We start from the raw sequence: 12,348 nt of genomic DNA, 5'->3' as shown, positions 1-12,348 counted from the left end.
CAGTCTGAATTGTCATGTCCTTAGCTGCTCCTAGAGAGTTGTAATGTGTTTGTGTATGGTCAGAATCTAAAGGATTAAATTACTTAAATAAAGATTTTTATAGCAGACAAAAAGTTCAGGTTGCCATTTAAAATACTCAGTGTTCCATAGGATTTCAATGCTAAATCCATGGAATATTCCTGAAGGGAAAGGTGCAGCGTTTCACATTTTAAAGAGCAACTAAGCCAAATTTTTGTGTGGTGTTTTGGTTTTTTGTGTGTTTGTTGCTGCCTGTGTGGTGGGCTGATGTCTGGGTCAGCCACAGCCTGTCCAAGGAGTTTCTCCTTTGATAAGAAAGTGGATGGTTTCTCACAGTGTAACACTTGGAACTGGAGCTGGATCCATTTTTTGGTTGGGATTTTTGACTTTTTTTAAGGGGCAGGGTGTTTCTGTGCAAATCTTGATGAAGCTTTTCCATGAAGATTGACAGCTTTGTTCTGTCAGTTCTGCTTTGTGCTGGTGATGCTACAACAAATGCTTCAGAGGGATTTGCAATCCACACACCACCATCAGATTCCTTATGAGAAATTGGAAGGTAAATGATGAAATGCTTTCTTTGGGGATTTTTCTCTTGCTCATGATGGCATTAAAGGCACCTACAAATCTCCTGGGCCAACTGCCAGGCCATCATTCCAAGTGTCACCTGGTTTATTTGGTGATAGGAACTGAGAAAAAGCTCAGATTTTGGCCCCTGAGGCCATTCAGTTTATTTTTCCATGGCTTAAAGCAACCAGAATCCACTTTCCTCAAATGTGCAGCCTGATGTGTCACCCCGTGACAGGATTTTCCTTGTACCAGTTCCAGCTGTAGCATCTCCTCAGTGCTTGCAGCTTTCTTTCACCACAGCACAATCCCTGCTTCCACCCTGCTGGATTCTCCCAGGAATAGTCTCAAGGATGCCAGTTGGTGAATTTGCTGGTAAAAAATGACTCATGAATCTGCATTTCCCAAATCCTGCCAGTGCTGTGCTGTTCCACTGGAGCTGATGGAAGCTCCAGGAAGGGATTTTCCTGAGTGCTCTCATTCTGAGTGCTCCTTTTAGGGAAGAAAGGACATTTTGGGAAGCTGCTGGTGATGGGAAATGCTGTCATTAGTGTGGCACTGCTCCTAACTCAGCACTGGGGACAGATAAAGGAGATGGGAGTACTGGGGTGGGAATTGTGGGGCATCCTTGGAGAGTTTTGGCATTTCCTGCTCTGGAGCTGTAGTAACCACGTGGCTGCTGATGAAACAAAACCCAAAATTCCAGCTGGAATTTGTGCCACTGTGTGCAGCATTTCTGATTTACAGGAATATTGGGATGCCAGGGGGTGTTGAATGGAGTTTTAAAAGCTAAAATAATTTTCAGTTGTAATTTGAAAGCTGCAGGATATTGAAGGTCAGAGTTGTTGCATGTGGGTGATTCTGTCCCGCTCTCTTGGGTTATAAAATCCTCGTTTGGGAATCAAACCTTTGGTGATTGAATTTGTAGGAGTGAAGAGTTGTCAGCATCTTCCAGTAAAAATGAGAACCCTGAGCATACAGACATTGGGTTAAAAATAATAAAGGGGCATCAGTGGGAAGCTTAGATGTGTGTCAGGAGTGCTTAGAAATGGGAATAAAAAAGCACAGCAGGCTCAGGGGAGCTGATTATATCTTTATAAAATAGCAGTGGGGTTAAAAGGCTTGGAAAACATTCCCTCTGAATCTTACAGCTTCCTTTGTCCAAGGGTTAATGTTGTGTATGTCACACCTCTTACCTTTGGGCTTTTTATAAACTCACTTTCCCCTGAGCTCATAAATAGACCCTGTGATTTAGGTCACCTCCAGCCAGGGACTGTCACTTGTGGTGGCAATGTCACCAACAAAGGCAAGTTTATTTCCTGGTTGGAGCTGCAGGTATTTGGATCCAGAGAGGGGAATTGTTTATTCCTCTGCCTTGCCCAGAATTTCCTGGTGCTGGTGTTGGTCAGAGTGTGACAAATGCTGGGAGTGGCTGGTGCTGAGCTGCTCCCATTAATGATCAGTGTTAACTGGGAGGAGGAAAGGCTTCTGGAGGGGTCAGTCACCAGGAAAGGCTTTGGGAGGGGTCAGTTACCCAGGAAAGGCTCCTGGGATGGGTTAATCATCCAGGAAAGGCTCCTGGAGGGGTGAATCTCCAAGGAAAGGCTTTGGGAGAGGTCAGTGTCCAAGGAAAGGCTTTGGGAGAGGTCAGTGTCCAAGAAAAGCTTTCCAAGGGAAGCTGCCCTCACTTCTCTCCTGCTGATCCTTCTTGCAGGTGCCAAACCAGCTGCTTCTGTTGACCCTTGGGCAGCACCAGCAGGATCCACAGCTCAGCCTCTGGCCAAAAATGTGGACCCTTGGGCTCCTGCTCAGCCATCTTCTACTGCAGCAAAATCTTCTGTGGATCCCTGGGGATCAGCACCTGCTAACAAACCTCTCTCTACTTCTGGTGAGCAATGTTCTCATCCCGTATCCATCTCATTTGAGTAATGAGGAGAAGTCCAAGTGGTTTTCTTGCATTGTGTGGTTCAAAGAAGTTGGACAATTGGCAGAATTTATCTTCAAAATAAAAGGGACTTGTAATAACCAGCAGGAAAAAGAAATTTCAATGTGATTATTCAGACTTGCAGCTCTGAATTCAAGGTGCTGCTTCCTGTTCTGTCCCTTCTGTGTCTCCTCATGGTATTTGTGGCTGCCTGCTGAGCACTTGGGACTGCTGCTGCTCTTGGGTTTTATCTTTAATTAGACAAGGACTTAATTTTTGGCAATGAATGATACTCTAATTTCACCTTTCCTCATGATAAATAGCTCTGCAGATGTAGATTGACAGGTTGAGCAGCTCGAGGAGACTTTTAGAGGTGCAAATGAAGGTTTGTTCCTTCAGACTGAGGGTGTGAAACCCTCCCTGAGCCCTGCTAAAGATGCAGAAGGTGCTGCTGTAATTGTCTTTCCATGCTCTGTAACTAATACAGCCTTGATGAGTGTTAATACCTGGCATTTTCATATTGGCACTGTGGCTAAAAGCATCCAAAATGCATTTTCTGCTCATCATTCATCCCAGAATACAACAGACAGAGGAATCTGAGTGCTGCAAAAACTTCTCTAAGCAGCTTTTCCCTGGACAAAGGGCAAAAACTGAAATGAGCCTTTAGCTATGGTGGCTCTTTGTTCTTGATAAATGTTGTTTTTATGTTCAATTTTCATCTTCTCTTGGGGTTTGTCATCTTGTGCTCTTCTTGCTTGAAATGTCCTGAAGGTTAAAAATAAACTAAGAAAACATTTCAGCTAATTAAAAATACCCACACAAACCTTAAAGCTGTTCAGGAGTGTGATTGCTGATCACTTAGGTGTTGTTTCTGTGCCTCCAGTCTGAGGTAAGAGTGTGTCCCCGTTTGGAAGTGGTGATGTTTCATTGATTGCAAGCTCTGGGTGAGTGCTGGTGCTTCAGCTAACGGGGCTTTGCCATCTCCACAACCTCTGCTCTGCATTCCTCCTCCTTTCCACTTGGGAAACAGAAATTAAATAATCACTGGTGGTGTTTTCCTTGAGGGCTGATTAACACTTGATAGTAGAAGCTGGAAATCCATTTCTGTTCTCTCCTTCCACAGCAAGATGTGCTTGTCTCTAATGCAGACACTCAATCAACCAAACCCCAGCATGCTCAGGTGTGCCCTGCACTGATCCAAAAGCAAACTGCTCTGATGTAGTTGTTCCATGCTGTCAGGAAGGACAGTTCTGTGACATTCTCCTTCTCCCAGCTCAGGGAGGAGCACTCCCAGCTGCTGCCCTGGAGCCTGTGGTGGCTTCTTGGTAATAACAGGAATGGATCAGGAATTGCTTCCAGGAGGATCAGCTGTGTGATGAAACCAAAGATGTGTTAATGACAGGGCTGTCTTGTTGTTTTGAACAGGAAGTACATCTTTTGACCTCTTCAGTAATTTGAATGGTACAGTTAAAGATGATTTTTCTGAATTTGACACACTTCGAACTTCCAAAAAGCCAGGTACGAATCAAGTTCTTAGCATGGGACAGGTTGGGTGACAGTCATGGCAACAAATGTCTCTGTCCTTAAATTTTATTGAACAAAAAAATTAGTTTTCACAAAGGAAGTGATGATGCAGCAGCAAAAGCTCCTTGTTCCCATTTTGGCCTGTGCATGAACTCGTGGGGAATGGGCCTTTTGTAATCCATGGAATTGCATTGTGTGACCTTCTGCTGCATTGACCCAGAAATTTGTTGGACTTTCTAATTTTCAGTGTCCAACGTGTTTGGAGCAGGGCTTATGCTCAGAGACTCAACCAGAACCATGCTGACTGAATCTCTCAAATGTGTAAATTCCACTAGGAAGATAACAAAATACCTTCTATGAATACTCTATTTTTTATTGTGGTCAATGATCAGTAAATCAAAACTGCCAGACCCTGTCAGTGCCGTGGTACCATTGCTCTCAGGATGGTTCTGCCTGGAGCACAGCTGGGCTTTTTGAGGAGAAAACCCTGGGGGAATCCAGCTAGGAAGGGCACAGCAGTGGTGTAGGGCCAAGGCTTTGGAGTGTGTGTTCCTTGGAGCCTGTGAGTCCCACCTGGAGCAGCAAGGCTGTGGGAATTCCAGCAGTAGAGCACTGCAACTCTGACTGTAGCTTCTTCATGCTCTGCTAAAGGACATTGACCTGCTTGCATGCTGAGAGGGTGCAACAGCCTGAAACACTGAGCCCTGACTAACACTAACTTAGCATAAAGCATCTCTGCTCTCTCACCCTGCAGCCTGCTCCCTGCCTGGCTCTGGGCACTAACCAGGAGTTCTGTTTGTCCCTTTGTGTTGTTGCAGCTGAATCAGGTTCCACTCTGCCCTCTCAGCACAGTGGCACCACGAGTCCTGATCTCTTTGAGTCCCAGCACTCGAGTGGGACATCGGGCAAGCAGAGCACGGCCCGGAAAACCCCGGAGTCCTTCCTGGGCCCCAACGCTGCCCTGGTCAACCTGGACTCCCTGGTGTCCAAGCCACCACAACCTGTTACTTCTCTGAACCCATTCTTGGCACCAGGTTGGTTTCTGGACACTCCTTCATGTTTGTGTTTGAGCTTTCCCTTCCTGCACGGGAATTCTGCCCAGCTCAGTGCTGGTGGGTTAAAGATGGGTGCTTTGGGCTTGGTTTTGTTGGATGCTTCAGCCAACAGATCATGAGCAAGAGCAGAAGGGTGTCAGAGAGGCATCCTGGGTTCACCCAGCACAGTGATGGTCCCTGAAAACACAAAGTCTCTGCTCTTGGTCTTTTTTCCAGCAGTTCCCCTCACTCAGAATTGTCTGTGTTAGAAAGTTTGGGGTTTTAAAAATGGCTGAACTTCAGCTGGATTTTGTCAAAACAGGTAAGGTTGCCTTTGGAAGGTAACAGGTGGGAGTTTCCTGTGGAAGAAGTTTGGAATTGCCCTTTTTCTGGAGCTGCAGCAGCCACAGGAGATCTCTGACTGCAGCCTGAGCTCCCAGAGAGCAAACTCTGCAGGGTTATTCAGTGAGCTGCTGGTTAGTCTGTGTTAGGCTGCCACAGTTCTGATCTGAAAACACATTCTCACTGTATTTTGGAAGAAAAATTACCTGTTGCACTTCTCCTGTGAGCTGGGCCTGTTAGAAGTGAGCCCTTGCTTGGAGCAGACTGAAATGGTGACACCAAACATGTGGCACATGTGTTTTTTAAAAGCTGAATTTGCACTGATGTTTTCCTGTGTTGTTCTTAGGGTGAAACTTAGGAAATGCTCTTTCAGTATTTATTTTCATCACTCTTCCAATGGAAGAAAAAGTCAATTTATTAAAATCCCTGAGTAGGAAAAAAAGCAGTGATTCTGAGCAGCCTTGGCAGTGAGTAGGGAGAGAGAGGAAATCTGTGTTTCTGCCCTTCCCGGGTACTACAAAAAGTTTGTGAGGGGTCACTGGGCCATCCAAATAATCCTGGGCTTGTACACTAAAAGGAATTTGCAGGGCTGGCAGCAGTCCAGGGAACCTCAGAGGCTGGGAAAGTTGTGCTCTGCTTTTTTGAGCACCGCTGCAATTCGGAAACAAGTTGTTTACTTTGGGAATTCTTGTCCCAGCTCGGTGCCAGAAACACGAAAATGGAGGTGGCTGCTGGGAGCCTGGAGCAAGCACACAAATCCAGAACCCCAGGATGGTTTGGAAGGAACCTTAAAAACCATCCCTGCCATGGCAGGGACACCTTTCTCTATCCCAGGCTGCACCAACCCTGCCCAGCCTGGCCTTGGGCACTGCCAGGGATCCAGGGCAGCCACAGCTGCTCTGGGAATCTGTGCCAGGGCTGCCCACCCTCCCAGGGAAGGATTTCTCCCCAATATCTGATGTGAACTCACTCTCTGCAGTAAAGGAGCATATAAAACATTAAATCAGTGGTGTGGATGTCGTGGTTGGGGCTTTTGCAGAGAACCAAATTTGGAGCTCCAGTCAGGCCTGTCGGAGGTGGGAGCTGTGGGTCAGTGAAGGGGTGCTGGAGGCACTGGCTGCTTCCAGGGAGCACACTGAGGATCAGATGCTCCTGAGGGGGTTTTGGGCATGGGGATGCACACAAGGAGTGTTCTTTGCCAGCAGAGATGACTGCAGCCCCTGGTGCCGATTGATGGCAGTGTCTCACTGTCCCTTCTCTCCCCGCAGGCGCCGCCACGGCAGCGACTCCAATCAACCCCTTCCAGGTGAACCAGCCTCAGCCTCTGACCCTGAACCAGATGCGAGCGAGCCCCGTGATGGGCAGCAGCCCCTCGTTCAGCACCGTGCCCCCTCTGAGCATGGAGCCAATACCTCTGTCTTCCATGGCCCCCGTGCCCGTGGGCATGGCGCCGCTGCCGGCCATGGGCACCATGCGCATGGGCCAGGGGCTGAGCATTGCAGGATCAATGCCCCAAGCTCTGCACAGTACAGGAATGCCGCCAGCAGCCTCCCAGGCTGCAAATACAACTAACCCTTTCCTCCTATAAAGACCCAATTAAAGGAACTTTTCTTTTCTTAGTGTTTCCAGGCTGAAGTCTTTCCAGCGAAACGCACGTGGCCTGTGTGGACTGAACGGTGTGTGAGAGACTTGGAAGTAGATTTGCAGTTTACAGTTATGATCTTTGAAGAGTTGTCTCTACTTACCAGTTAATCTAAATCTAGTCTTTGCTACAGATGGTACCTTACTTTGGCTTGTTGAGCATCATGTGAAATGTTCAGACTTTTCACCAAAGTTAGATTCTGCCCATTTTTGTTACTTTGTTAATCATTTCAAACACACTTTCTAGGGAGAGAGAGAACCTGCCACTGGAAAACTCCCTTGGCTGTTTTGTAGATGTCAGATCATGTGCTGGATTCCTGAAGTTACTCTTGCCCTGCATCTGTCACTTCCTCTGCCCGTAAGATAGACCTGAGATTCCGAGTGCTAGTGAATGTTTTGCACATAACTACACACAGTTCTAGACTGTTGGTTCACCCATAGTCCTTACTCTTAGAAGAGACCGACCCGGAGGGCCCAGGGGGGCTTGGTTTTTATGCATTAAACATTGCAAACTCGCACTGCTTTGGTATCTCTGAGGTGTGACTGACAACAGCAAGCTTGTCTCGAAAGGAAAATAACACAAAACCCCAGACAAAACACCCAAGACCATGCTCGAGTTGTGCTGTCGTGTGCAGTGTTGAATTCCTACACTACTCTAAGGACTCCTGGAACTCTCTGTGAGTGGCTGCACTCGTGCTGAGTGAGTGTCCTGCTCTGTGCTTGTCCAGTACCGGCTTCGTTTGGAAGTTTTTTCATGTGTATTTTGTTTTTATTTGACTTACAATGTGAGTTGAAAGAAAAAAAAAATGGAAAAAACAAAGAAAAGCAAAAGAAACAAAAAAAGGAGATACAGTGGGACAACTTTGAATTCAGTTTCACCGGGGCAAGCTTTAAAACTAATTCAGGCTTAACCTTGCTATATGCAGTTACTCTTGTATACTTTTGCACATATTTTGTTTAGTACAGTTTCATATTTTGAGTTTGCAGAGTTACCTAATAGTCCTTTTTTTGCTAATTTTTATAATGTGGTTCTTATTTAACTGTCTGGTTTTGATAGATTTATCAAGTCTGGCTGAAAAATTAAGATATTGGCAAATGTCATTTTTATGGTTTTAATGCCCTCTTATTTATGGTTTTCGCTCTTTGTTTCTGTAAAGAGAGTTTAAAAGGGAAGATTAACACTAAAATATTTACTTTTAAATGAAGTATTCATAATGCAAATCAAAAAACAAATCCTCTTGACTAATTATTTTTAGATGAATTGAATTTGAGCATAACATGATTTAAGACTACATTAAAAAGAAAAAACACTAAAGTCGCCTTTCCCTTGATTTGTTCCCATTTCCCAATCCCCAGACTGGACAGACTTTTAGCCTTGATGAAGATCCCAGGAGAGGCTGTTTGGTTTTATTTTCCTTGTAAAACTTGAGCTGTTTAAAATCCTGATGTACAAACAGAACTTGTTTGGTTTTATGCCCTGATTTTTCCTGTTGGAAGGTGCACTCTGTTGGATGACTGCTTCCATGGGCAGCCTCCCTTGGGAGCTGAGTTACCCCTTTTAGATGAATTTTCATGTCTGGACTCCTCACCACGCTCAGGGGTTCTGCTGGAGCTCCAGCTTCTCCCAAAAACCCATGGAAAGGGAATTTTCCTGCCTGCAGGGCACCTCTGAATGGACTTGGTGGCCTTTCCTTAATTTAAGAGGGGGGAAAAGAGAATTTGGCAGAGTTGTGTTGAGGTGGAACAATTCCCTGTGGGGCTGGAGAGGGAATGGATCCCAAGGAAGGGCTGGGATTCACCTCCTGGTGGGAAGGGGAGGCTCAAGGATGCTCAGATTTAGGGACACAGCCCCAGCCTGGAGCTCTGGCAGTGTGTGGAATGCTCAGTGTGTGGATGATCCTCTGGGATCCTCTGGAATCACCAAGGAGCATTCCCAATCCTTGTTTTTATAGAGGAGGGAAGAGGATTGCTGTCCACACCCAGCCTGTCTTTAAAAACAAAACCAAACCCCATCCATGTTGCCTTTCAGAGCAAAGCAAAAGATTTTTTCTGTTGTTGTTGAAGCTGTTGAGAAGTGTAGAGCAGGAAGGGTGTGATTCCTGCAGATGGGGGGGAAAGTGCTTTTTTCCAGCTGATCCAGGGTTCCTCCTGGGTTGTTTTCCCAGTTGGATTTGACCAGCTCTGGAATTGAGGGCACTCGGGGTTTGTCCCTTTGTCCCCTGAGCTGCAGTGGGATGGGGCATTGTCTGTCCAGCCAAGAGTCCTGGCCACGTCCTGGGGAACTTTTTAGAGGCAAGATGAGGTTGATAGGAAATATTTAAAGTGCTGAAATATTCTGCAGTTGGAGCTGTCGCTGTAAATTTGCTCTGGGAGGGAGCCCTGGCTTAATGAAGCTGTTGAATGGCAAATCGTTGTCACTGCCCCCAGAACTTTATCCCTTTTATATGAAATAGAGACATTTATGGCACAACCAACCCCAAGGAGGCTCCCTGAGGAGCCACAGCCCAAATTCTGGTGCTGGAAATCTTCAGGCTGAGATTTTCCAAGGCCAGATCCCAGCCTGGCCCGGGGCTGTGGCAGGAGCTGAGTTTAGCAGGAGAAGGAGCTGCTTTGGTAAATGTGACACAGGGGGGTCACTGTCCTGCCTGGGGATGCTCTCAATGGTCCAGCTCACTTTGTGATGATTTTCCTGCTCTCCAGGATAATCCTCCCTCCCACATTTCTGGAGGGTGTTTGTGTGTTCCCTCTGCCCCATTTCTCCATTTTCCCCCTCTTCTCCTTCTTTTTCTCACTTTGCAAATATTCAAAGTGCTTTTTTTTTCTTTTTTGATTTTTAAAATGTTAGTAGCCCAAAAATAGCCTTACTGGTCAAATTGACCAAAGAGAAAAGTGTTAAATATCTTGTTAAAAAAAAAAAATAAATAAATTACCACACGCTCCTTGGCATAATTTCCCCCTAAATAAGCTCAATTATTTATTCAGTTTTATGCTCTAGAGAAACTCAGCTCTGTGGAGGGGGCAGGGAAGGGAAGCCCTGGTGGGTTGTGATGTTTTCAGTTTTTGGGAAGTCCCATAGCCAAGACAGCTCTTGTTCCCCTTGTGCCCCTTTGGAGGTGTGCTCTGTGCCTGACCATTGCACAGGTGGGGAGAAAGAGGAGATTTCCTTTTCCCAGCAGAATCTCACCCAACTCTTCCTCTCCGAGTGTTCCAATATTTCCCAAACTGCTCATAACCCCGGGAGCCAGCTGCTTTTTCTGGATTTGTGCTGACTATTGCCATTATTTACTGTATAAATAATTTATCATTTGTACTATTGTATCATAATGTCTGTATCTTTGTGTCATTTTTTTTTCTCCCCCCCCCCCCAGCAATGTCACAGATGTGATATTTAAACGATGCCATCAGAACAGTGGAAAGACGAGGGGTTTGGAGGTGACTGGTCAGAATTAAAATTGTATTGCTTCTATTCCAGCTGTGTTGCTTTTTCCAAGCTTCTCCATGGTGTTTGTTCTCCCATTCCCACCCAGGCCCTGCTTTGGTGGAGGTTTGCAGGAAGGGGATGGGTTTGGGGTTTGTGGCAGGAGCATTGAGGGTGCTGTGGATTCCTTGGATGCATCCAGGACTTCTCCCAGGACAGGAGAGAGGAGGGGTTTCTGTGGCTCACTGAGCTCAGGATCAGCTGAGACCTTACTGACTCAATAAAAATGGAGATTTGTTGTGTTGCAGGTGACTGAATTCCTTCTTTCAACCCTGGAACAGCCCCGTGGAGGCGGCAGTGCCTCGCTGGAGGCTCTGGATTTGTGTGCAGGCAGGAATGTGGGGAAGGTGCCTGTGGAAGGAGGGCTGGGGAGCTGGGACAGCACCTGGGGACTCCTCACTTCCCACTTCTGCAGCTCAGCCTGGGCTCTGTGCGTGGATCACGGGGCTGCTTCCAGCCTGGAGGAGATCCAGGCTCTAATCCCGGCTGTGTTAATTGAAGGGCACTTCATTAGCAGGCAGCAGCAGGAGCTGCCTCTCCAGAGCCCCTCCAGGTTCGTTTGCAGCCAATCAGGCTGATCACTAATCAATGGTCACTAATTAATGCTGGAGATGTGACTGTGGGAAAGGCAGCTTTGGGGAGAAAATCTCTGCTCTGGTTTCAGCTGGGGGAAGCTGCTGCCCCAGGAGGGCTCCAGTGTCCCTGGAGGAGCTGGGGCTGCCCTGGGAGTGTCCAGGGCCAGGCTGGGCAGGGCTGGAGCAGCCTGGGACAGGGGAAGGGGTTGGGGTTGGAAGTGGATGGGCTTTAAGGTTCAAACCATTCTGGGGCTCTGATTCCACTCCTGCCTCTTGGAATTGCACAATTGCAGCTGAATCTGCTCCCTGTGTGGAAGATGTGGGAATGGCTCAGGCTGGAAGCTGTGGGGACTCTGATCTTGTCCAGAGGAACTGGGTTCTGGTGGGTTCTGGTAAATTCTGGTGGATTCTGCTGCATTCTGGTGAATTCTGCTGGCAGTGTGAGCCAGGGGAGCCTGAGCTGCCCCAGCCCATGGTGAGCAGAGCTGTGCCTGTGGTTGAGCTTTCTGCTGACCTTGCAGAGCTGCTCCCCCATCCCACATTTCCTCTTCCTCTTCCTCTCCAGAGGAGCGAGGAGGATTTGCCTGCTCTGCAGAGGAAGATAAGGATTTATCTTTTGGCTTCCCCTTGCCCACACTGCTTTAAGATTTTGCTGAGGTTTGTGTTGCCTCTTTGTGCTGGGCTGAGGGTGCAGCTCTGCCCCTTCTGCTGTGGGGAAAGGGCAGGGCCCATCTCGTGCTCTGGCTTTGGCACTCTGCAACACCCTGCAGGCTGCATTTCAGGGCACCAGTGGGATTTATGAACCCCTCGTGTTCAAAACTCCCAAACCCTCCTCCCAATCCCACCCATCCATCCCCAACCCTCCTGGAATTCTCCACAGCACCACAGCTGAACCACCTCGAGTAATTCCTGCCATGGAAAATCATCAGACACCTTCATGTCCTTCTTCCCCTAGAACCTGTGAAAATCAGCTCCGCCTTCTTCCTAAAGGGTTTTTCCTGGCCATGGAATGAAATCCATGGATTTTCCAAGCTCCAGGAGCCAGTTCTGCCGTGCTGGAGCAGCCCTGGAGTCTGTGGGCTGCCTGGGGTTGTGTTGGGTGATGGTGGAGGAGGTTTTTTTTCTGCTTTTTTAATATCTTCATCAGCAAGTCTGGCACTAAATGGAGTGATGATATTCTCTGAGGTGAATTTGGGTACTTAAATATCCTGGCCTGAATAGGGAGCCAAAAATAGACACCTTCAGCAG

The 12,348-nt window shown here is 47.3% G+C and overlaps 1 protein-coding gene across 2 annotated transcripts in view; it reads left to right on the top strand.

Annotated features, from left to right (window-relative positions):
* The window catches only part of EPN2 (epsin 2), a 41,241-nt gene extending 32,879 nt beyond the window's left edge, over window positions 1-8,362 (top strand). The window contains exons 6-9 of one of the 2 annotated variants that reach the window (XM_058035510.1): window positions 2,297-2,470; window positions 3,932-4,024; window positions 4,849-5,064; window positions 6,675-8,362. In XM_058035510.1, coding sequence (XP_057891493.1) covers window positions 2,297-2,470; window positions 3,932-4,024; window positions 4,849-5,064; window positions 6,675-6,994 — 803 coding nt within the window. In that variant the 3' untranslated portion in view covers window positions 6,995-8,362. The remainder of the gene's footprint in view (window positions 1-2,296; window positions 2,471-3,931; window positions 4,025-4,848; window positions 5,065-6,674) is intronic. The other variant, XM_058035511.1, reaches the window with a different exon arrangement.
* Window positions 8,363-12,348: the final 3,986 nt, after the last annotated feature.

The sequence above is a fragment of the Melospiza georgiana genome, chromosome 16, assembly GCF_028018845.1.
Source record: "Melospiza georgiana isolate bMelGeo1 chromosome 16, bMelGeo1.pri, whole genome shotgun sequence".
In the NCBI taxonomy this organism is placed as follows: Eukaryota; Metazoa; Chordata; class Aves; order Passeriformes; family Passerellidae; genus Melospiza; species Melospiza georgiana.
The sequence above is the reverse complement of the archived record's forward strand: the minus strand, read 5'-3'. Positions and strand labels throughout refer to the sequence as shown.